General features: G+C 44.1%; 1 protein-coding gene and 1 long non-coding RNA gene across 95 annotated transcripts in view; one reads left to right on the forward strand and one right to left on the reverse strand.

The window, feature by feature from the left end:
- Positions 1-22872, reverse strand: part of LOC127010329 (2',3'-cyclic-nucleotide 3'-phosphodiesterase-like) — a 25544-nt gene continuing 2672 nt past the window's right edge. For 2 of the 45 annotated variants that reach the window (XM_050884223.1, XM_050884220.1), the window contains exons 2-7: positions 9035-10182; positions 7474-7595; positions 6111-6375; positions 5335-5500; positions 1524-4990; positions 1-1437 (exon numbers count right to left, since the gene is read on the reverse strand). In XM_050884223.1, coding sequence (XP_050740180.1) covers positions 4314-4990; positions 5335-5500; positions 6111-6375; positions 7474-7595; positions 9035-9502 — 1698 coding nt within the window. In that variant the 5' untranslated portion in view covers positions 9503-10182 and the 3' untranslated portion in view covers positions 1-1437; positions 1524-4313. Of the gene's footprint in view, positions 4991-5334; positions 5501-6110; positions 6376-7473; positions 7596-9034; positions 10327-10378; positions 10397-10570; positions 10735-17981; positions 18107-18173; positions 18314-22872 lie in introns of those variants that run through there. The other 43 variants (XM_050884253.1, XM_050884248.1, XM_050884244.1 and 40 more) reach the window with 43 other exon arrangements.
- LOC127010331 (uncharacterized) overlaps positions 11534-22872 on the forward strand; it is an 18728-nt gene continuing 7389 nt past the window's right edge. For 10 of the 50 annotated variants that reach the window (XR_007763087.1, XR_007763077.1, XR_007763075.1 and 7 more), the window contains exons 1-4: positions 11540-13144; positions 13285-13704; positions 13909-14275; positions 20838-21450. This is a non-coding gene — a long non-coding RNA (uncharacterized LOC127010331). Of the gene's footprint in view, positions 13145-13284; positions 13705-13908; positions 14276-20315; positions 20687-20749; positions 21451-22872 lie in introns of those variants that run through there. The other 40 variants (XR_007763082.1, XR_007763089.1, XR_007763094.1 and 37 more) reach the window with 21 other exon arrangements.

Genomic DNA, 22872 nt, shown 5'->3' on the forward strand with positions numbered 1-22872 from the left:
TAAAAGTTCTCAGACCCATGTTTGTGCAAATAGACAATTATCACCTCACACAACACATACATCCACCCACACTCAACAGAAGCAGAGAAAAGCAGGTACAATTTAAAGCCATGATCATACTATGCCAATTCTAGGCAACAACAACCCAGCGACTTTTAGGCCCTCTTCACACTGTGCCGAATCAGCATCTGGTGATCATTTCTATACCTCTTTCTGACCATATGTGACTCCTTCATGTCAGTATTTCACACCCAAGACCTCGTATACCCCAAGCTGCTGGGTTGTTGCGGCCTGGAGTCAGCACAGTGTGAATGGGGTTTAAGTTTATGCTATCACAGTCAGTCAACAATAGTCTAGCCCAGGCCTCGTTTGTGCCAGCCGCTAGCTACCCTATCACACCAGGGATGCACCCACCAACACTCCATATTAAAAGTGGAGAAATACAGGTTCATGTTTTGTGTTATTTTACAAACAAGATCCAGAGATGTGTTCCAGTAGGGTATGGGGAATATAACAAGATTAGGTACCTTCAGGCAGGTGTTCTTAAAGTAGTTCCTCCATACCAGCAGAGGTAACAGAAACAGGTTCATGACTGTGTTGAAAGAGGTATCTTTATAATAAATGATCGATATTGTGCACTGTGTGACAAGCATGACCAAATGGAAACTACAAAACAGCTTGCAGAATCCAGCTTTTTGTTCAGCTGCCCTCTTTTCTTATTCTTGCAGGACATTGAAAGATAACTGTCAGTAGTTGCAGGTTAATACTTAACAAGGGTTATCAGATTGACTTTAAAATGAACCTTTGGTTTTCGTTCCCTTAAAGCTTTAAGAACCACTGCCCTAAGTGACTGCCTGACAGAGGCATGCACCAACACCTCAGCTGTGTGAGGAACCCAACAGGTAAGCCCATTGCTACAACAGTTTGGCAATTGCTACTTGCCTGTCTCCAGAAAATGGACCTAACCACACAAAAAGTAGATAGACTTGAGATCAATAGAATAAAAATTACGTATTTCAGACTCAGTGGGGGAAAAATATCTTCAAATGATAATGCCATCACAATTCCTGCACATCTCAATAAATTGAGCTATTAATGATAATTTGTTAGATGGACTAAATGCCAACCACAAAAGTTTACGGAATTTAGCTGCTTGATTTTGGTTGTCATCTTTTTTTAACAGGCTAATACTAAAGATGTAGTGAAATGGTCATCCTCTTTGCTCTTATTGAAAAGCTAATAGCAAAGACATGGTACTGGGCTGACTTGGGAGATGAACTTTGTGGTATTTCCAGACAAAAATATCAACCCATCTTACTTTTCACTCATTTTGACTCACTAGATCCTTTCCATGTGACAGTGTACTCAGTGTGATGCCAGTTGGTCTATCACTTCCCTCTCTCCCCATTCCTCAAGCTCCCTTCACTCTCCTCCTACCTCCAATTTGACTTGATGTGCAGAGATGGACTACCCCTCACTTCCCTCTCTCCCCATTCCTCAAGCTCCCTTCCCTCTCCTCCTACCTCCAATTTGACGATGTGCAGAGATGGACTACCCCTCACTTCCCTCTCTCCCCATTCCTCAAGCTCCCTTCCCTCTCCTCCTACCTCCAATTTGACTTGATGTGCAGAGATGGACTACCCCTCACTTGCCTCTCTCCCTATTCCTCAAGCTCCCTTCCCTCTCCTCCTACCTCCAATTTGACGATGTGCAGAGATGGACTACCCCTCACTTGCCTCTCTCCCCATTCCTCAAGCTCCCTTCACTCTCCTCCTACCTCCAATTTGACTTGATGTGCAGAGATGGACTACCCCTCACTTCTCTCTCTCCCTATTCCTCAAGCTCCCTTCACTCTCCTCCTACCTCCAATTTGACTTGATGTGCAGAGATGGACTACCCCTCACTTCCCTCTCTCCCTATTCCTCAAGCTCCCTTCACTCTCCTCCTACCTCCAATTTGACTTGATGTGCATAGATGGACTACCCCTCACTTGCCTCTCTCCCTATTCTTCAAGCTCCCTTCACTCTCCTCCTACCTCCAATTTGACTTGATGTGCAGAGATGGACTACCCCACTTCTGTCTCTATGCCTCAACCTCCTCCTTCCCCAAATTTGACGCTGCATGTAAACGGGACTACCATCACTTTCCGCTGTCCCTTCCTCAACCTCCCTTCACTCACCTTCTTCCCCAAACTTGTCGATGCATGTAAACGGGACTACCATCACTTTCCGCTGTCCCTTCCTTAACCTGTCTTCACTCAAGTCCTACCCCAAATTTGACAGTGAGTGGAAAGGGGCTCCCAAGTCACACTGAGCTTGGAGCAGGGCTGATTGATATTAGTGTCTGCAAACTGAATCAGGGGTGAAATACTTTAAAAACTGCTGCTGTACAGTTATACCTTACAAATTTACAATACATGGTTCATAGTACTGCCAGGTGAATGCTTACTTCTATGCATAAAATTAGCAAAACCACTGTAGAGAGAATGCTAAAAAAAATCCATACCAATTTCCTGATCACAGATAAATCAACACATGATAAAAACATGACTTAATAAATTAGCATAAAATGGTTACATAATATCACATTAAAATAACATGCTAAGGCTCTGTTTTCCCCATGAGGCTGAAAAATTACTTTACATTTTCTTAACCCCTCGGGAAAACATGGGCCTATAAATAGTACCTTCCCTCCCTCTCCCCTCGCCTAACTCACATTTTCGCTTTGCTCCCTTCATCCTTCCTCCCCCTTCCTTCCTGCTTCACATGCATGGTACGTTCGCCAAATTACCCTACTACGAAAAATTAAGTCAAGGTAAAAATTTTTTTTTAAAAATCTAGTCACTATGAATGATCCCTTCCTCTCCCCTCTCCTAACTCACATTTTCGCTTCGCTCCCTTCATCCTTCCTCCTTCACATATATGGTGCATTCGCCAAATTACCCTACTATGAAAAATTAAGCCAAGGTAAAAAAAATGATAGTCAATATGAAAGATTGCAATTGCTTCCTATTTTGATGTTACTAGCTCATCTTTAAACATCAGCTGAATTTTCATGCGTAACTTTGTTCCTAAATGGAGTACTTTTTTATGTACAGCCGTGACTCCAGTATGCTTTCTTGACGAGGCCACATGGTCAGCCCCAACCAGTTAAAGAGGCACAGGAGGATATTTATAGTGGTGCCAACATATGTATCTTCTTGTCTGACCCATTCTACCTCACACTGTCCCTTTTGATCTTCTTGGCAGAGTTTTGCTGAAGGGACATGGTTATCAGTACCTCGTATAAGTAGTCTCTGGCCACTCAATAAAGGTTGCTTACTGTTGGCTGGTAGTAGCGAGTGTGGGTTACTGAATCACCACACAAGGCTGGGCAGAAATAGGCACCCATACCCAACTCATGCACTGCAGGGTCATGAGTCAGGGGGAGGCACGAGGCATGAGCTGGAGTGAGTGTTGTTCGGCAGGGAAGTCAGTTGGTCAAGTATTGGCAGGAAAAAACAATGTCCGTGATTTGAATACCACAAAGTCAGTCAAAAACATCAATAAAAAATAACTTCAGTGATTTGAATACCACAAAGTCAGTCAAAAACATCAATAAAAAATAACTTCAGTGATTTGAATACCACAGTCAGTCAAAAACATCAATAAAAAATAACTTCAGTGATTTGAATACCACAGTCGGTCAAAAACATCAATAAAAAATAACTATCACCATAATAAAAAGCTTCCTTGGCAGTAAGCAGGATCACCACTGAGAAAAGTATCAGTGGCAAAGTCTGCCCCTTGGTGACTGTAGCAAGGCAATATGGCATATAAATATATTTATATTCTAAAACATAATCACTATTTGTCATCACAGTCATAGGAAACCTGCACCTTGATAACAACTGTAGCACAGCAAGATGTCATGTACAAATATGTAAATTTACAAAACACACAATCACTGACTGACTCATCACAGAAGCAGTAAATCAAATACTGTCATGCAAGGCTCCTGCAGCCACAGCCTTCATGTGCAAGGCAAGGATGGGCTGCTCTCAAGGTTCTGTGAAGCTATGACTGGCCAAGGACACGTAGGTCTCTCTCAGCCATGTTTGAGCACTCTCCATAACTGTAGTGAGCAGCTGTCAGTCAACAGCCAGCCATCCTCTGACTTTGTAACTGATTCTAAAGGATATAATTATCATGGATCTCAATGAACAGATGTACAATAGACACACAACCAAAATATTCTTCGTAGTAAAAAAAATGGAATAGCTGTACACTTTATCATTATACCCTCCATTTCTCTGAAAAGAAACCTTCTTAGTATTAATAAAATCCTGAAAACAAAGAATCCACATGAATTTCTTTCTCTGGATATATAACCCAAATGCCATCTCCATAGGTCCTCAGTTCACCTTCAGTGAGTGAAAAGGTCTGCACTTTTTCACTTGACTGCTGAAGATTTTCAGTTTTCAACATCTCTTGTTCACAAGAGACAACTTTTATGAGATCAAACCCTGTCATTTTGGCCGAGACCCCCGGGGCACACCCAAGGGTGAGGTGTGCACGGCTGCCTCTGCCGGCAGTGGGAGCGAACCGATGCTCATGTAGCTGTGACGGGCCGTCCCTGAGTGTGGTCTGGCAGGAGTTTCTCCTCACACCTGTGTTGGCCAGATTGACCCTGTTGGTCTTCTTTGCAGACCCTGGGCCTGCTTTAGAAGGCTGTTTGCCTGCTGTGTCCTCTGCTTCTGTCTCATGGTCATCCAGTCCCCACAACTCCAAGGCATCTTCGCCTAACCTCAGTCTGACACCAAATGTCTGCGGTGTTATGACAAAGCCAATAAGCTGGAGAGTGAAGCCTTTGCCGAGGGAGTCCTTGACAGCTTGCCTCGCAATGTACTCTTTGGCGTTCTTTGCCTTGCCTCTCCGGACAACGCTGGCCGTGGCGTGGAGGACCTTGTAGTCTGAGCGCTCTTCATTCCTTTTGTAATACCTTAGCATCTCTGGAAAAAATTCTATTGAATAAATCTGGCCACGAAAATCAGAGTACAGATACATATTGAAATTGGAATTAAACTGTTATATCGATCTGATAATAAAATGTTATATCTATCTGATAATAAGTTATGATTTATGTGGGGGGAACATCCCAACCTCAACCATAAATGTGAATCAAATTATAAATGGTAACATGTATGTGATGGATGTGTAGTTATGAGTTAATCACACAACACCAAGAATGATACTGAAAATAAAGAAGACTACTTTTCCATGATTTATATAAGTGATAGAAAGTAAAAGTAACCATAAAAGATGTATAATTATAATGTAAACATATAAAACTTACCCTTTATTGATGAGAGCTTGGAAAACTTAGAAAAATCTTGAAAGAAATCTTGAACTTGGAGTGCCTTCTTGAGCCAAGCCTGTGCCTGAGCAATGATCTGTGCAGAGTCTGCCTCATTGAGGAACCACCAGTAGTAGAGCGGCAGCGCTGCCTCGTAGGTCTTCAGCTGCAAGGTGGGAGGTGTTACGGCACGCACACTAGCACTCACTGAGGGAGCTGTCCAACCCCTACACAGCCTCAACTATGAAATAATGTATAATTTCTAAATAACAAAATCATGATGTCAGTCTGACCTGTATTACTCCATCAAGCTTTCATTTTATGAGGTACAGTAAAACCCCGACTATCCAGCCCCCGGCAACGACTAGGTGCTGCTTGGTCTTGGCCTTGTTTCATCACTCACACAAACCATTTCATAATATATATCAAAGCATTTGTGATCAGCTTATGCATCATCTATTTTGGGGGGTTTATATCATGGCACAAATTTGGCCCATCGCTGCTACACAGTAAAGCCACAAATTTGGCCCATCGCTGCTACACGGTAAAGCCACAAGTTTGACCCGTCGCTGCTACACGGTAAAGCCACAAATTTGGCCCATCGCTGCTACACGGTAAAGCCACAAATTTGGCCCATCGCTGCTACACGGTAAAGCCACAAATTTGGCCCATCGCTGCTACCGGGTTAATCCTCCTTTATCAGCATCTTCCATTCTTACTTACAGGAGATGCATTTTGCAGTATTTTTAAGGCTTTTCCTGTCATAAAAAAGTTACCTTCTGGTCTATAATCTCCTTCTTAACCCCATGATTGTTCTTCCTGGCCAGCTCCTTGGTATTCTTGGCCCAGGGTGTCTGTGGCTCCATAATGAGGGGGGTGTAGTGGTGATCCCGGCTCAGGCCCAGGTAATACTTGTAGTTCCATGACCTTATGTTTGTGTTGTCAATGGCAATCACGGACACACCACTGATGGCAGCCTGCTTTGCACGCTCCTGGCAGGATTCATGGGCCTGAGTTAGCTCCTCGGGATTAAACTGATACCTGAGGAGTGGGAGAAATATTATAAAGGTTCATGGCTGCTAATAAGTTAATGAACAGAACTAAAATAAAAAAAATAAATCAGCTTCAACAGAAAAGATCATTCCCATTTTAATCCAGTACTATAGTCAACACACACAAGTTGCTCCAAAAGCCCCACCCCTTCTTCTCTAATAATGAAAGCTGATTGGTTGGATGAAAGGAAGGAGTTAAGCCCCACTCACACTGTGTCGATTCTGGGCTACGACAACCCGGGAATTCGCGGTATATGAAATCTTGGGTGTGAAATGTTGATGTGAAAGGGTCGCACATGATTGGAAAGAGGTCTAGAAACGATCGCTGGAAGCTGATTCGGCACAGTGTGAAGGGGACCTAAAAGTCGCTGGGTTGTCACGGCCCAGTCAGCACAGTATGAACGGGGCTTTAGGAGTCAATGTTATCATGGAAGGAGGGTGAAGGAGGGGTCGGGGATTCTGGATCAATTTCGTGTGCAGTGACTATAATATGCACCTTATTTTTGACATATGGAGCTGTGGCCTATACAGAGGGTACAGGAGAAAGAGATGGATGCTGCTGAGATGCAAATCCTGAGGTGGATGATGGGAGTGACATGACTGGACAGAATTATAAACAAATGAATCAGGGGAACAGTTTAGGTGGTAGACGTGTCGAGAAAGATCGTGGAGACTGCAGTGGTAGGGACGTATGATGACAAGAAACAAGGACTACTAGGGCAGAATAGTTGGAAATGGAGGTTGTAGGGAGAAGGGAGAGAGAGGAAGGACAAGGAGGATGTGGATAGATTGCATGAAAGTTGATGAAAGTGAAGGGATTGGAGGAACAGGACGGGGGATATGAATAACTGGAGATGGATTAGCAAGAATAGCAATCCCATGGTAAACAGTGCATCAAGGAGAGTGTGTATCAAGGCACCTCTCCATTCGAAATTGATCTCTCTTTTCGCCACTCTCTACTTTTCACTTTTCTGGGAGCAGCGATTAGCAGGCTTTTTTTTTTTTCTACGCTCTCTTTTTGTTGCCCTTGAGTTGCTGCCTTAAAAAAAAAAAAAGGCACTGAACAAATTGAACTAGACTAACTCACTTTCCACTCCTCATGAAGTAGTGGTCTGCCGAGCACACCACCGCATCCTTGTACACCTGCTTAAGCATCCGGGCGAGGTAAGACTTGCCTGATCCTGGGAGGCCTTTCAGAATTACCAGAACCTGAAAATATTGTTATGAGAAATTAACTGTGGGTGCAATTTAGTTAGCTGAGTACACATCTGTATGCTGAAGTCTTTAACCCCATAACTGTGAATTTCCTACAAGAAGACCTCACCAAGCTACAGGAATGGAGCAAAAAGTGGCTGCTACAATTCAGTGAAGAAAAATGCAAAGTCCTGCACCTTGGGAGGGGATATCCAGCATACCAGTACAACATGGGAAACACTCCACTATCCACCACATAGGCAGAGAAAGACCTGAGAGTATATGTTACCAGGCTACCAGTGAAGGCCAAATCCGTAGCAATTGCAGCGGATGGGTTAACTTGTATGTTTTATTTCTGTGATGTAGTGGCTGCTAGTCTAAGCTATATATGTTACCAGGCTACCAGTGAAGGCCAAATCCGTAGCAATTGCAGCGGACGGGTTAACTTGTATGTTTTATTTCTGTGATGTAGTGGTTACTAGTCTAAGCTATAAATCTGAAGGCCATAATTCACAGGCATCAGTTAGAGCAGAATTCAGCCACTGTTCACACTCCCTTGAGGATTATTTGATGATTAAGTAAATGCAGACGGCAAACTCTCAAAGTTATCCGCCACACGCTTAAGGGCCAATGTGATGGAGATGAGCCTGTCTTATTGGATTATGTTCTGTTGTTTGATGAGCTTGGATAGGCTGGCGCATTGGTTGGTGAGACCTTTCGGTTCTTTGGCTGACGGTTTACTCAAGCATGGCTCATAGGGAAAGGTCATCCAGGTAAGAACCAAAGCCAGGCACAGCTTAGTATGCCCCAAACTTTACTTTAATACTATGGGTAGGCATTTGCAACTGTGTCTATGTGAGCTGAGCCAAGTCTCAGCACACTACAGTAGGTAGAGATACATTGCCAATTCATTAGGGCTGGATTAATATCTTGGTGGGCCTCGGTTCCTATTCTGTGGTGGTAGGTTACTATTATAATATAGCACTGACTAACTACTGTCCCTAGGTAGGTTAGGTTAGGTTAGGCACACAAGAAATTGTTCATAAGTTGGAAAAACAATAATTTCCATGGCAAAAGACCCCATTTATCTAAAATACATAAAACATCATTGGAAAATAATCTTAATAAATAACACGTGAGTTGGTTTTCTAATTTGGAATACTTGCCGAGCAGTGTCTTTGGTCTTGCCATCGCTATTTCATGGTAATATGTTACAATAGGTTAAGATTAGGGTGGGGTCATGTTAGTTTATAAATACTTCATAAATAATTAAGCGGCGAGTCACTATTTTTACCAATTTCACAAGCTGACTCGATAATTAACTATGCATGAAATAATTTACTGAGCTGCAAGGCAAAATATTAGCAGCACAACATTGATCACATTCACCAAGCAATGTTCAATAAATCGCTTCATGCTTCCCAACCAATTACAAAAAAGCTTAGGCCACTCACCTTACTCTTCTGAACATACTCCACCGTCCCCACGTCTTGAAGGATGGGGAACTCCAGGTGGTCCCCTTTCGGTGGCGTGAAGGAGGGGGCAGGAGCAGGGGTGCCGGGTGCCAGGGAGGGCCCACTACCATCACCTTGGTCATGCTGCTGCTGGGTGACAGGGGCTGGGGACTCCCGGGGTACTGACGACTCTGCTACGGGGGGCGCTACCTTGAGGAACTCTGCCACAGGGGACTCTGCTATGAGGGGTTCCGCCACAGGGGACTCTTCTTCAGGGGACTTCGGCACAAGGGGTTCTGCCACAGGGGACTCTAGTACAGGGGAATGTCTCGAGGGGGACTCTACGGCGGGGGGCACAGCGGCAGTGAGCAGGGGTGCTTCCGTGGTGCTCCTGTCCCCTGCTGGCTCCCCCTGCTGCACTTCATCGTGCTCCTGCCCCTGCGCACACTTGCAACACAGCTGACCCATCCTTCAGAGCTCAGGGGGGGAGGGGGGGCTGGTCCAAGTGTCAAGTGGCTCAAGAAAAGGTCATAGTTGAATTCTGATAGCTGTTAGTCTTCTTCTTCAGTGTTAGTGTTCTTCTTCCGTGTTAGTTGTCTTCTTCTTGAGCGCTGTCTTCTTGTTATTCAGTGTTAGTTTTCTTCTTCTATGTTAGTTGTCTTCTTCTTGAGCGCTGTCTTCTCGTTATTCAGTGTTAGTTTTCTTCTTGTGTTAGTTTTCTTCTTCTTCAGTGTTAGTTTTCTTCTTCTGTAGTGTTAGTTTTCTTCTTCTGTGTTAGTTGTCTTCTTCTTGAGCACTGTCTTCTTGTTATTCAGTGTTAGTTTTCTTCTTGTGTTAGTTTTCTTCTTCAGCAATGTTAGTTTTCTTTTTTCTGTAGTTAGTTTTCTTCTTCGGCAGTGTTAGTTTTCTTCTTCTGCAGTGTTGGTTTTCTTCTTCTGTAGTGTTAGTTTTCTTCTTCTGTAGTGTTAGTTTTCTTCTTCAGTGTTAGTTTTCTTCTTCAGTCTCAGTTTTCTTCCTCTGCAGTGTTAATTTTCTTCCTCTGTGGTGTTAGTTTTCTTCTTCTTCAGTATTAGTCTTCTACTTCAGGGCTAGTTTTCTTCTTCACTGTCTTCTATATCTTCAGGATGTCATATTTTTCTTCCCCTTGCCTGAAAACGTATAACAATTGAGTGGCAGAAACGTATGAAGGGTAAAACAGGAGACAAGTGTAACAGGTCAAACGGAGGGAGAGGAGGAGGTGGCCAAGGGAAGGGAGGAGGGAGGTGCTGTCACGTGGGGAAAATATCATTATCTTATCTTATCACACAATTAAATCTATTAGTCCAGGGAAACAAAATATATCACCCAAAAGCTATTAATTGGCACTATTTTCCCCTCATGCCTGTGACGGTGTAATGAGTGCCAGAAACGTATGAAAGGTAAAATAGGAGAACGTTGAAAGGAAGGAAAGGGAGGAGTCAGCCAAGGGAGAGCCATTATCTTAACCTAAATATAACTGTCAGTTCTTCATTAATTAGAAAAACCTCCATATCTTACCCCCAAAAGCTACTTGTGATAGGAAAATAAGGTTGTGTGTGTTGCTGTGCTTTCTTCTTGTGCTTGCAACAGTGATACTAATTAAGGATTGATTGATTGATAGGGAAGAGTAAATTAAGAGAAGAGTAACCTAACCTAACCTAACTTAACCTAATGAAAGAAGGGGAGCAAGGAAAGGGAGTAAGAAAGAGGAGGAAAGAGAAGGAAAAGAAAGGAAAAGGAGAGCAATTAGGGAAGTATAGAGATATGTTAATAAGGGTCATTTAACAAAGAAGTATATCAGATAAATGATGTACTAGTAATTTGTGGTGTATTTCTACATTCCAGCATATAGTTATTAAATAGTAAATGAACAACCATAACCCTCTTTTACATTATCAATCATCTGGTTTTGAAATGGATAATTAACCCAGTCAGTCAGTCAATCCAGTTAACATATGAATGGATATAGTGATTTCTTTTGAATATACAGGAATATATAGTGATTTCTTTTGAATATACAGGGATATAGTGATTTCTTTTGAATATACAGGAATATAGTGATTTCTTTTGAATATACAGGGATATATAGTGATTTCTTTTGAATATACAGGGATATATAGTGATTTCTTTTAGATATACAGGAATACAGTGATTTATTTAATTTATGAGGTATATACGTGACAGCATATTCAGGAGTCAATGCTTGATTAGAGATGAATATAAGCGAGCAAAACCTTATAATTCTTCTTCTTTCTTTTGACATATGTAGGCCTATATGGTTTTGTAGGTCCTCATCCTCTTGGTCCTCTCTTATGCCTATTCACATACTTTTCTTTTCAATGGGATTACACAACGTTCCAGCATATTCAAGGGTCAAAGCTTAAGAGATGAACAAAACCCTTCTTCATTTTTTGACCTGTATGGTTTTGTAGGTCTTAATTCTTCCTCTTGCTCCTCTCTTCTGCTTATTCACACGCTATTTTCAAGGGGATTACACTATATTCCCTCACTATAATGCAGTCAGGAGGATCGTGGTCTTATTTTATTAGTCTCCCCAAACAAAAGAAGCAAACACCTGCGGGTTCTGCGTATGGGGAACTACGTTAAATATATCATGATTGCCATTCGTGTTTTCTACATATATATTCCCTTCTGACATGACTATTCTCACTGGTCTCTACTGTGTGCAAGGATGCTAGAGTGTATAAGCTTCTCTAGACCCCTTGAATGTGTGGGATAGGTAGGGAAGGGTGTCAGGTAAGCAGCGGCCGGGTACCAGACATAATATTTCCTTGGACGTGTTCCCCCTTGACAAAGTCCCCCATGAACACATATTCCCTTCTGGACATTTCCCCATCCGGACATTTTCCACTCATTTATCTATTTAATAAGAACGAACTAATAAATAAATGAACAGTAAAACAGACGATTAAGGATAAGGAACACATGATAGAAGAGAAATGAGGGATCGAAGTAAGGAAAGAGGGAAACGGAGTAAGTTTTTGGACGCCCTGTGCGCGTTCCCGAGGCCCCGCGACTTTCCATCCCAAAGACGATATACGCGGCGAGCATTGCGATATCTTTTATTAATTTCATAATCCAGTCTGGTAGTTTTAAGAAGCGAGTTCTTGCATCCGCCGCCCTCCTCGACTCGGAGGGGATCGAGAGTAAGGAGCGCCAGCGAGCCCAAGGTCTCCCTGGCGAGAGGGGCGGTACTGGAGGGCTCCCAGAGGGGCGCCTTGGTGTGCCCCGGGGCGTCCGCGGAGGTGCCGGAGATCGGGTAGGTGGGGCTCGTTAGCCGTGGTAGGCAGTCCACCTAGGAGAGCAAACTCCGAACAACAAACCCGGGCAGATGGGGCTCGTTAGCCGTGGTAGGCAGTCCATCTAGGAGAGCAAACTCCGAACATCAAACCCGGCAGGTGGAGGTCGTTAGCGCGAGCAGTTCACCTAGGAGAGCAAACTCCGATGAAAAATCCGGGCAGGTGGAGCTCGTTAGCGAGAGCAGTTCACCTAGGAGAGCAAACTCCGATGAAAAATCCGGGCAGGTGGAGCTCGTTAGCGAGAGCAGTTCACCTAGGAGAGCAAACTCCGATGAAAAATCCGGGCAGGTGGAGCTCGTTAGCGAGAGCAGTTCACCTAGGAGAGCAAACTCCGATGAAAAATCCGGGCAGGTGGAGCTCGTTAGCGTGAGCAGTTCACCTAGGAGAAGGACAACTCTGATTACAAACCCGGGCAGGTGGAGCTCGTCAGCCGTGGTAGGCAATTCATCTAGGAGAGGGACAACTCCGAACAACAAACACGGGCAGATGGAGGTCGTTAGCCATGGTAGGCAATTCATCTAGGAGAGGGACAACTCCGAACAACAAACACGGACAGATGGAGGTCGTTAGCCGTGGTAGGTAATTCATCTAGGAGAGGGACAACTCCGAACAACAAACACGGACAGATGGAGGTCGTTAGCCATGGTAGGTAATTCATCTAGGAGAGGGACAACTCCGAACAACAAACACGGACAGATGGAGGTCGTTAGCCATGGTAGGCAATTCATCTAGGAGAGGGACAACTCCGAACAACAAACACGGACAGATGAAGGTCGTCAGCCATGGTAGGCAATTCATCTAGGAGAGGGACAACTCCGAACAACAAACACGGGCAGATGGAGGTCGTCAGCCATGGTAGGCAATTCATCTAGGAGAGGGACAACTCCGAACAACAAACCCGGGCAGATGAAGGTCGTTAGCCATGGTAGGCAATTCATCTAGGAGAGGGACAACTCCGAACAACAAACACGGGCAGATGGAGGTCGTTAGCCATGGTAGGCAATTCATCTAGGAGAGGGACAACTCCGAACAACAAACACGGACAGATGGAGGTCGTTAGCCATGGTAGGCAATTCATCTAGGAGAGGGACAACTCCGAACAACAAACACGGGCAGATGGAGGTCGTTAGCCATGGAAGGCAATTCATCTAGGAGAGGGACAACTCCGAACAACAAACACGGACAGATGGAGGTCGTCAGCCATGGAAGGCAATTCATCTAGGAGAGGGACAACTCCGAACAACAAACACGGACAGATGAAGGTCGTTAGCCATGGTAGGCAATTCATCTAGGAGAGGGACAACTCCGAACAACAAACACGGGCAGATGGAGGTCGTCAGCCGTGGTAGGAAATTCATCTAGGAGAGGGACAACTCCGAACAACAAACACGGACAGATGGAAGTCGTCAGCCATGGTAGGCAATTCATCTAGGAGAGGGACAACTCGAACAACAAACACGGGCAGATGGAGTCGTCAGCCATGGAAGGCAATTCATCTAGGAGAGACAACTGAACACCAAACACGGCCAGATGGAGGTCGTCAGCCATGGAAGGCAATTCATCTAGGAGAGGGACAACTCCGAACAACAAACACGGGCAGATGGAGGTCGTTAGCCATGGTAGGCAATTCATCTAGGAGAGGGACAACTCCGAACAACAAACACGGGCAGATGGAGGTCGTCAGCCATGGAAGGCAATTCATCTAGGAGAGGGACAACTCCGAACAACAAACACGGACAGATGGAGGTCGTCAGCCATGGTAGGCAATTCATCTAGGAGAGGGACAACTCCGAACAACAAACACGGGCAGATGGAGGTCGTCAGCCATGGTAGGCAATTCATCTAGGAGAGGGACAACTCCGAACAACAAACACGGGCAGATGGAGGTCGTCAGCCGTGGTAGGTAATTCATCTAGGAGAGGGACAACTCCGAACAACAAACACGGGCAGATGGAGGTCGTCAGCCATGGAAGGCAATTCATCTAGGAGAGGGACAACTCCGAACAACAAACACGGACAGATGGAAGTCGTCAGCCATGGTAGGCAATTCATCTAGGAGAGGGACAACTCCGAACAACAAACACGGGCAGATGGAGGTCGTCAGCCCTGGTAGGCAATTCATCTAGGAGAGGGACAACTCCGAACAACAAACACGGACAGATGGAGGTCGTTAGCCGTGGTAGGCAATTCATCTAGGAGAGGACAACCTGAACAACAAACCCGGCAGGTGGAGGTCGTTAGCGTGAGCAATTCACCTAGGAGAGCAAACTCCGATTACAAACCCGGCAGGTGGAGGTCGTTAGCGAGAGCAGTTCACCTAGGAGAGCAAACTCCGATTACAAACCCGGCAGGTGGAGGTCGTTAGCGCCAGCAGTTCACCTAGGAGAGCAAACTCGATTAAACACCCGGCAGGTGGAGGTCGTTAGCGTGAGCAGTTCACCTAGGAGAGCAAACTCCGATTACAAACCCGGCAGGTGGAGGTCGTTAGCGCCAGCAGTTCACCTAGGAGAGCAAACTCCGATTAAAAACCCGGCAGGTGGAGGTCGTTAGCGTGAGCAGTTCACCTAGGAGAAGGACAACTCTGATCACAAACCCGGGGAGGTGGAGATCGTTAGCCGCGAGGCAGTTCACCTAGGAGAGCAAACTCCGATCACAAACCTGGGCAGGAGGGGGTCGTCAGCCGTGGTAGGCAGTCCTCCTAGGAGAAGGAAAACTCCGAATTCAAACCACACACCAAACACTAATAAAAAATCAAACAAAAAACAAATAAATAAATAAATTAATAAAATAAAATATAACAAACAAATAAAATAATTAAATAAATAAATAAATAAAGCGTAGTAAAGTTTAGTATAAATAGAATAGATTACAAACACACATCATTTACTTTTCGCCCCTAACATCAACATCAACCAAATTATGGGTGAGTCTTATGGGGACGAAGAGGCCACCGCAGAACACCACAAAACGGATGGTATAAAAACAACATCAAAAAAGGAATTAGATATATATGACACCAAAAAAATGATAATATATATAAAACAAAACAAAAAAAGTGCAGTATATAAAAACCGAACACCAAGATCGACGCATAACAACAAGAAATGATAGAAACACAAAATACTGAGGAAAGAATGATCCACTAACTATTTAACACTAACCAGCTAAGGAGACAGTTCAAGGGCGTAAAGAAAAAATATAAAAAAAGCCCGCTACTTACTGCTCCTGAATAGAGGTCAAAGGAGTGTCCAAAAAGAGAGGTCAATTTCGGGAGGAGAGGTGTCCTGATACCCTCCTCTTGAAAGTTCTCACTTACTAACTTCTAGTAATTAACCATCTAACGACGTAACTAACCACTTAACTATTAGTGTTTGACTATTCATTAAACTATTTCACGACCCGAGAGAGTAACTACTATACTTGTCGCACGCGGAATGGTGGAATGGGGGCCCCTCACCCTACCCTCAGAATGTGTGTGTGTGTGTGTGTGTGTGTGTGTGTGTGTGTGTGTGTGTGTGCCCTGGGATGAAGTCGTTTTGCCTACTACGGATAATACCCATTCCCACTACTACTGTGATTCCCTTGCCTTTCTTTATTATTGTGGTTTCCTTGCTTTTCTTTGTTTCTCTCTCTCTCTCTCTCTCTCTCTCTCTCTCTCTCTCTCTCTCTCTCTCTCTCTCTCTCTCTCTCTCTCTCTCTCTCTTGCATGAGAGCAAATGGATTAAAAACTGCATGAGAATGGTTGGTGACAGTGGTATGCGAGTCAGGTGGGTGAGCAGAGAGGAAGGGAGGCGTTTCTTTGAATGGAAAATGACTGACAGCAACAGTGAGGATCTAGAATGGGATGCGAGAAAGTGGAAGAGAGAGATAGACAGTGCAGTGAAAGGTGACGGTCTGAGGAGGTGGAAGCATGCGATGGAGCGAAAGACTACTTTGGAATGGTACAGGGAAAAGGAAGCCCCGCAGTGTGTCAGCTGGTATGATGGAAGCCTGGGTGGTGATCTTCTCTTCCAAGCTCGAGCGCAGTGTATGAATGTGAATGCAAGAAACTACAGGTGGTCTGAGTCCCGCAGCAAAGTGTGTCAGATGTGTGACAGGGGTGTGGATGAAACTGTCGTGCATGTGATACTGGTGTGTGAGAGGTACCGGAGAGAAAGGACGGAGATGATGAGGGTGGCACTGAGTGAGATGGGCTGGGATGTGAATGGGAGGATTGCAGGAACAGAGAGGGAATGGATGCTGCTGCTGCTGGGACTGAGTGATGAAGCAAATGATAGAATTATAGAAGCCATGAAGAGTTTTCTGGAAAAGATGTGGTGTGCAAGAAATAGGGAATTGGAAGATTTGTAATGGATACTGCTTGTGTTGTTTTATTTTTACAGGGTGTGTCGATGCGAAGGCCTGACTCTCCAACGGGTCACCTGTACAGCAAGAGCAAGAGCAAGAGCTCTCTCTCTCTCTCTCCAGGCCCGTAATTTTGGCTAGAGGGCATCATAGGCTCATGAAATGGGGGAGGGTGGCGAGCAAAGCGAGCTTGCACAGGTAGCAGATTTTTTTTTTTTAAATAAGCACCTCTATGGACATTTTGAGACGGACATTGAAAACATTGGGGTGCTATAGCCCCCCTAGCCCCCCTAGAAATTACGGCCTTGCGTTGTAAATCTTATTAAATACTCAGCTGTATTAAGAAAAATAAGAAAAAAACAATAGTTCAAGAACCTTAATTTAATGTATAAGACTAATTTCGTTTTTATGTAAGTTGCGACCCATGCAGTGAATAGCCTTCCACGGTGCAAGGTACTCGTGTGCGACTTGTACTCTTGTAGAACTGTAGCGAACCGTGGGGACATGTGGCGTAGTGGTGCAAGACTCTATAAGCTGTGTTACGTACGTCACGAGTGTGTGGAGGCGTCCAGTAGTAACGTAACAGGCTACGGGCCAGCGCCACAGCGAGCGTCGAGCGAGCGGCACGCATTGGGATCCAAGCACGGAGTGGCCAAAAGTTTACGAAGTGACTGTATTATAGTGAGGCATTGGAGGACGAACGAGTGCCAGGCCAGCGAGGCGGCGGCCAGTGTGGATATGCAGCCCGGTGCGAGAGGGTGAGCACTGGAGGCTGGCGCGGAGGATTACACTGCATCATCATATACGTGTGTGTGGTGACCCTATAGATTTTCAACGGGAATTTTGAACGGGAGAAAAAGGTCACAGATGCTTGAATGAACACAAGAAAAGAATAGAAAATAAGTATGAATCGAGAGAGAAAATGAAGAGATAAATTATGGAAAATATAGTGCCATAGTACAATATAGTGAGAGAAGTATTGCAAAGTGTGTGATTAAGCAGAAGAGATCAAACGGAGGAGGACCTACGAAGCGATACAAAGAGACATAGGTCAAAAGAAGTAAAAAATGAAATGATGAAGACAATTGAGTGGCAGAAACGTATGAAGGGTAAAACAGGAGACAAGTGTAACAGGTCAAACGGAGGGAGAGGAGGAGGTGGCCAAGGGAAGGGAGGAGGGAGGTGCTGTCACGTGGGGGAAAATATCATTATCTTATCTTATCACACAATTAAATCTATTAGTCCAGGGAAACAAAATATATCACCCAAAAGATGTTAACTGGCACTATTTTCCTCTCATGCCTGTGACGGTGTAATGAGTGCCAGAAACGTATGAAAGGTAAAATAGGAGAACGTTGAAAGGAAGGAAAGGGAGGAGTCAGCCAAGGGAGAGCCATTATCTTAACCTAAATATAACTGTCAGTTCTTCATTAATTAGAAAAACCTCCATATCTTACCCCCAAAAGCTACTTGTGATAGGAAAATAAGGTTGTGTGTTGCTGTGCTTTCTTCTTGTGCTTGCAACAGTGATACTAATTAAGGATTGATTGATTGATATGGAAGAGTAAATTAAGAGAAGAGTAACCTAACCTAACCTAACTTAACCTAATGAAAGAAGGGGAGCAAGGAAAGGGAGTAAGAAAGAGGAGGAAAGAGAAGGAAAAGAAAGGAAAAGGAGAGCAATTAGGGAAGTATAGAGATATATGTTAATAAGGGTCATTTAACAAAGAAGTATATCAGATAAAAGATGTAGTAGTAATTTGTGGTGTATTTCAACATTCCATCATATAGTTATTAAATAGTAAATGAACAACCATATAACCCTCTTTTACATTATCAATCATCTGGTTTTGAAATGGATAACCCAGTCAGTCAGTCAATCCAGTTAACATATGACTGGATATAGTGATTTCTTTTGAATATACAGGAATATATAGTGATTTCTTTTGAATATACAGGGATATATAGTGATTTCTTTTGAATATACAGGGATATATAGTGATTTCTTTTGAATATACAGGGATATATAGTGATTTCTTTTGAATATACAGGGATATATAGTGATTTCTTTTGAATATACAGGGATATATAGTGATTTCTTTTGAATATACAGGAATATATAGTGATTTCTTTTGAATATACAGGGATATATAGTGATTTCTTTTGAATATACAGGAATATATAGTGATTTCTTTTGAATATACAGGAATATATAGTGATTTCTTTTGAATATACAGGAATATATAGTGATTTCTTTTGAATATACAGGGATATATAGTGATTTCTTTTGAATATACAGGGATATATAGTGATTTCTTTTGAATATACAGGAATATATAGTGATTTCTTTTGAATATACAGGGATATATAGTGATTTCTTTTAAATATACAGGGATATATAGTGATTTCTTTTAAATATACAGGGATATATAGTGATTTCTTTTAAATATACAGGGATATATAGTGATTTCTTTTAAATATACAGGGATATATAGTGATTTCTTTTAAATATACAGGGATATATAGTGATTTCTTTTGAATATACAGGGATATATAGTGATTTCTTTTGAATATACAGGAATACAGTGATTTATTTAATTTATGAGGTATACGTGACAGCATATTCAGGAGTCAATGCTTGATTAGAGATGAATAAAAGCGAGCAAAACCCTATAATATTCTTCTTCTTTCTTTTGACATATGTAGGCCTATATGGTTTCGTAGGTCCTCATCCTCTTGGTCCTCTCTTATGCCTATTCACATACTTTTCTTTTCAATGGGATTACACAAAGTTCCAGCATATTCAAGGGTCAAAGCTTAAGAGATGAACAAAACCCTTCTTTTTTTGACCTGTATGGTTTTGTAGGTCTTAATTCTTCCTCTTGCTCCTCTCTTCTGCCTATTCACACACTATTTTCAAGGGAATTACACTATATTCCCTCACTGTAATGCAGTCAGGAGGATCGTGGCCTTATTTTATTAGTCTCCCCAAACTAAAGAAGCAAACACCTGCGGGTTCTGCGTATGGGGAACTACGTTAAATATATCATGATTGCCATTCGTGTTTTCTCCATATATATTCCCTTCTGACATGACTATTCTCACTGGTCTCTACTGTGTGCAAGGATTCTAGAGTGTATGAGCTTCTCTAGACCCCTTGAATGTGTGGGATAGGTAGGGAAGGGTGTCAGGCAAGCAGCGGCCGGGTACCAGACATAATTATTCCTTGGACGTGTTCCCCCTTGACAAAGTCCCCCATGAACACATATTCCCTTCTGGACATTTCCCCATCCGGACATTTTCCACTCATTTATCTATTTAATAAGAACGAACTAATAAATAAATGAACAGTAAAACAGACGATTAAGGATAAGGAACACATGATAGAAGAGAAATGAGGGATCGAAGTAAGGAAAGAGGGAAACTGAGTAAGTTTTTGGACGCCCTGTGCGCGTTCCCGAGGCCCCGCGACTTTCCATCCCAAAGACGATATACGCGGCAAGCAGTGCGATATCTTATATTAATTTCATAATCCAGTCTGGTAGTTTTAAGAAGCGAGTTCTTGCATCCGCCGCCCTCCTCGACTCGGGGGATAAGGAGCGCCAGCGAGCCCAAGGTCTCCCTGGCGAGAGGGGCGGTACTGGAGGGCTCCCAGAGGGGCGCCTTGGTGTGCCCCGGGGCGTCCGCGGAGGTGCCGGAGATCGGGTAGGTGGGGCTCGTTAGCCGTGGTAGGCAGTCCACCTAGGAGAGCAAACTCCGAACAACAAACCCGGGCAGATGGGGCTCGTTAGCCGTGGTAGGCAGTCCATCTAGGAGAGCAAACTCCGAACATCAAACCCGGCAGGTGGAGGTCGTTAGCGCGAGCAGTTCACCTAGGAGAGCAAACTCCGATGAAAAATCCGGGCAGGTGGAGCTCGTTAGCGTGAGCAGTTCACCTAGGAGAGCAAACTCCGATGAAAAATCCGGGCAGGTGGAGCTCGTTAGCGAGAGCAGTTCACCTAGGAGAGCAAACTCCGACGAAAAATCCGGGCAGGTGGAGCTCGTTAGCGTGAGCAGTTCACCTAGGAGAAGGACAACTCTGATTACAAACCCGGGCAGGTGGAGATCGTCAGCCGTGGTAGGCAATTCATCTAGGAGAGGGACAACTCCGAACAACAAACACGGGCAGATGAAGGTCGTTAGCCATGGTAGGCAGTTCATCTAGGAGAGGGACAACTCCGAACAACAAACACGGGCAGATGAAGGTCGTTAGCCATGGTAGGCAATTCATCTAGGAGAGGGACAACTCCGAACAACAAACACGGGCAGATGAAGGTCGTTAGCCATGGTAGGCAGTTCATCTAGGAGAGGGACAACTCCGAACAACAAACACGGACAGATGGAGGTCGTCAGCCGTGGTAAGCAATTCATCTAGGAGAGGGACAACTCCGAACAACAAACACGGGCAGATGGAGGTCGTTAGCCATGGTAGGTAATTCATCTAGGAGAGGGACAACTCCGAACAACAAACACGGACAGATGAAGGTCGTTAGCCATGGTAGGCAATTCATCTAGGAGAGGGACAACTCCGAACAACAAACACGGGCAGATGGAGGTCGTTAGCCATGGTAGGTAATTCATCTAGGAGAGGGACAACTCCGAACAACAAACACGGACAGATGAAGGTCGTTAGCCATGGTAGGCAATTCATCTAGGAGAGGGACAACTCCGAACAACAAACACGGGCAGATGGAGGTCGTCAGCCATGGAAGGCAATTCATCTAGGAGAGGGACAACTCCGAACAACAAACACGGACAGATGGAGGTCGTTAGCCGTGGTAGGCAATTCATCTAGGAGAGGACAACTCCGAACAACAAACACGGACAGATGGAGGTCGTCAGCCATGGTAGGCAATTCATCTAGGAGAGGGACAACTCCGAACAACAAACACGGCCAGAAGGAGGTCGTTTAGGCGAGAGGGATTCACCCTAGGAGGAAAAAATCCGATGAAAAATCAGAGAGGCGGTGGGAGTTATGTGGAGTAGGCAGTTCAGGGAGGGACAACTCTGATTACAAACCCGGGCTAGCCATGGTAGGCAATTCATCTAGGAGAGGGACAACTCCGAACAACAAACCCGGCAGGTGGAGGTCGTTAGCGAGAGCAGTTCACCTAGGAGAAGGACAACTCTGATTACAAACCCGGGCAGGTGGAGGTCGTCAGCGAGAGCAGTTCACCTAGGAGAGCAAACTCCGATTACAAACCCGGCAGGTGGAGGTCGTTAGCGCCAGCAGTTCACCTAGGAGAGCAAACTCCGATTAAAAACCCGGCAGGTGGAGGTCGTTAGCGTGAGCAGTTCACCTAGGAGAGCAAACTCCGATTACAAACCCGGCAGGTGGAGGTCGTTAGCGCCAGCAGTTCACCTAGGAGAGCAAACTCCGATTAAAAACCCGGCAGGTGGAGGTCGTTAGCGTGAGCAGTTCACCTAGGAGAAGGACAACTCTGATCACAAACCCGGGGAGGTGGAGATCGTTAGCCGCGAGGCAGTTCACCTAGGAGAGCAAACTCCGATCACAAACCCGGGCAGGAGGGGGTCGTCAGCCGTGGTAGGCAGTCCTCCTAGGAGAAGGAAAACTCCGAATTCAAACCACACACCAAACACTAATAAAAAATCAAACAAAAAACAAATAAATAAATAAATTAATAAAATAAAATATAACAAACAAATAAAATAATTAAATAAATAAATAAATAAAGCGTAGTAAAGTTTAGTATAAATAGAATAGATTACAAACACACATCATTTACTTTTCGCCCCTAACATCAACATCAACCAAATTATGGGTGAGTCTTATGGGGACGAAGAGGCCACCGCAGAACACCACAAAACGGATGGTATAAAAACAACATCAAAAAAGGAATTAGATATATATGACACCAAAAAAATGATAATATATATAAAACAAAACAAAAAAAGTGCAGTATATAAAAACCGAACACCAAGATCGACGCATAACAACAAGAAATGATAGAAACACAAAATACTGAGGAAAGAATGATCTACTAACTATTTAACACTAACCAGCTAAGGAGACAGTTCAAGGGCGTAAAGAAAAAATATAAAAAAGCCCGCTACTTACTGCTCCTGAATAGAGGTCAAAGGAGTGTCCAAAAAGAG

This window comes from Eriocheir sinensis, chromosome 43, assembly GCF_024679095.1.
Source record: "Eriocheir sinensis breed Jianghai 21 chromosome 43, ASM2467909v1, whole genome shotgun sequence".
Taxonomy (NCBI): Eukaryota; Metazoa; Arthropoda; class Malacostraca; order Decapoda; family Varunidae; genus Eriocheir; species Eriocheir sinensis.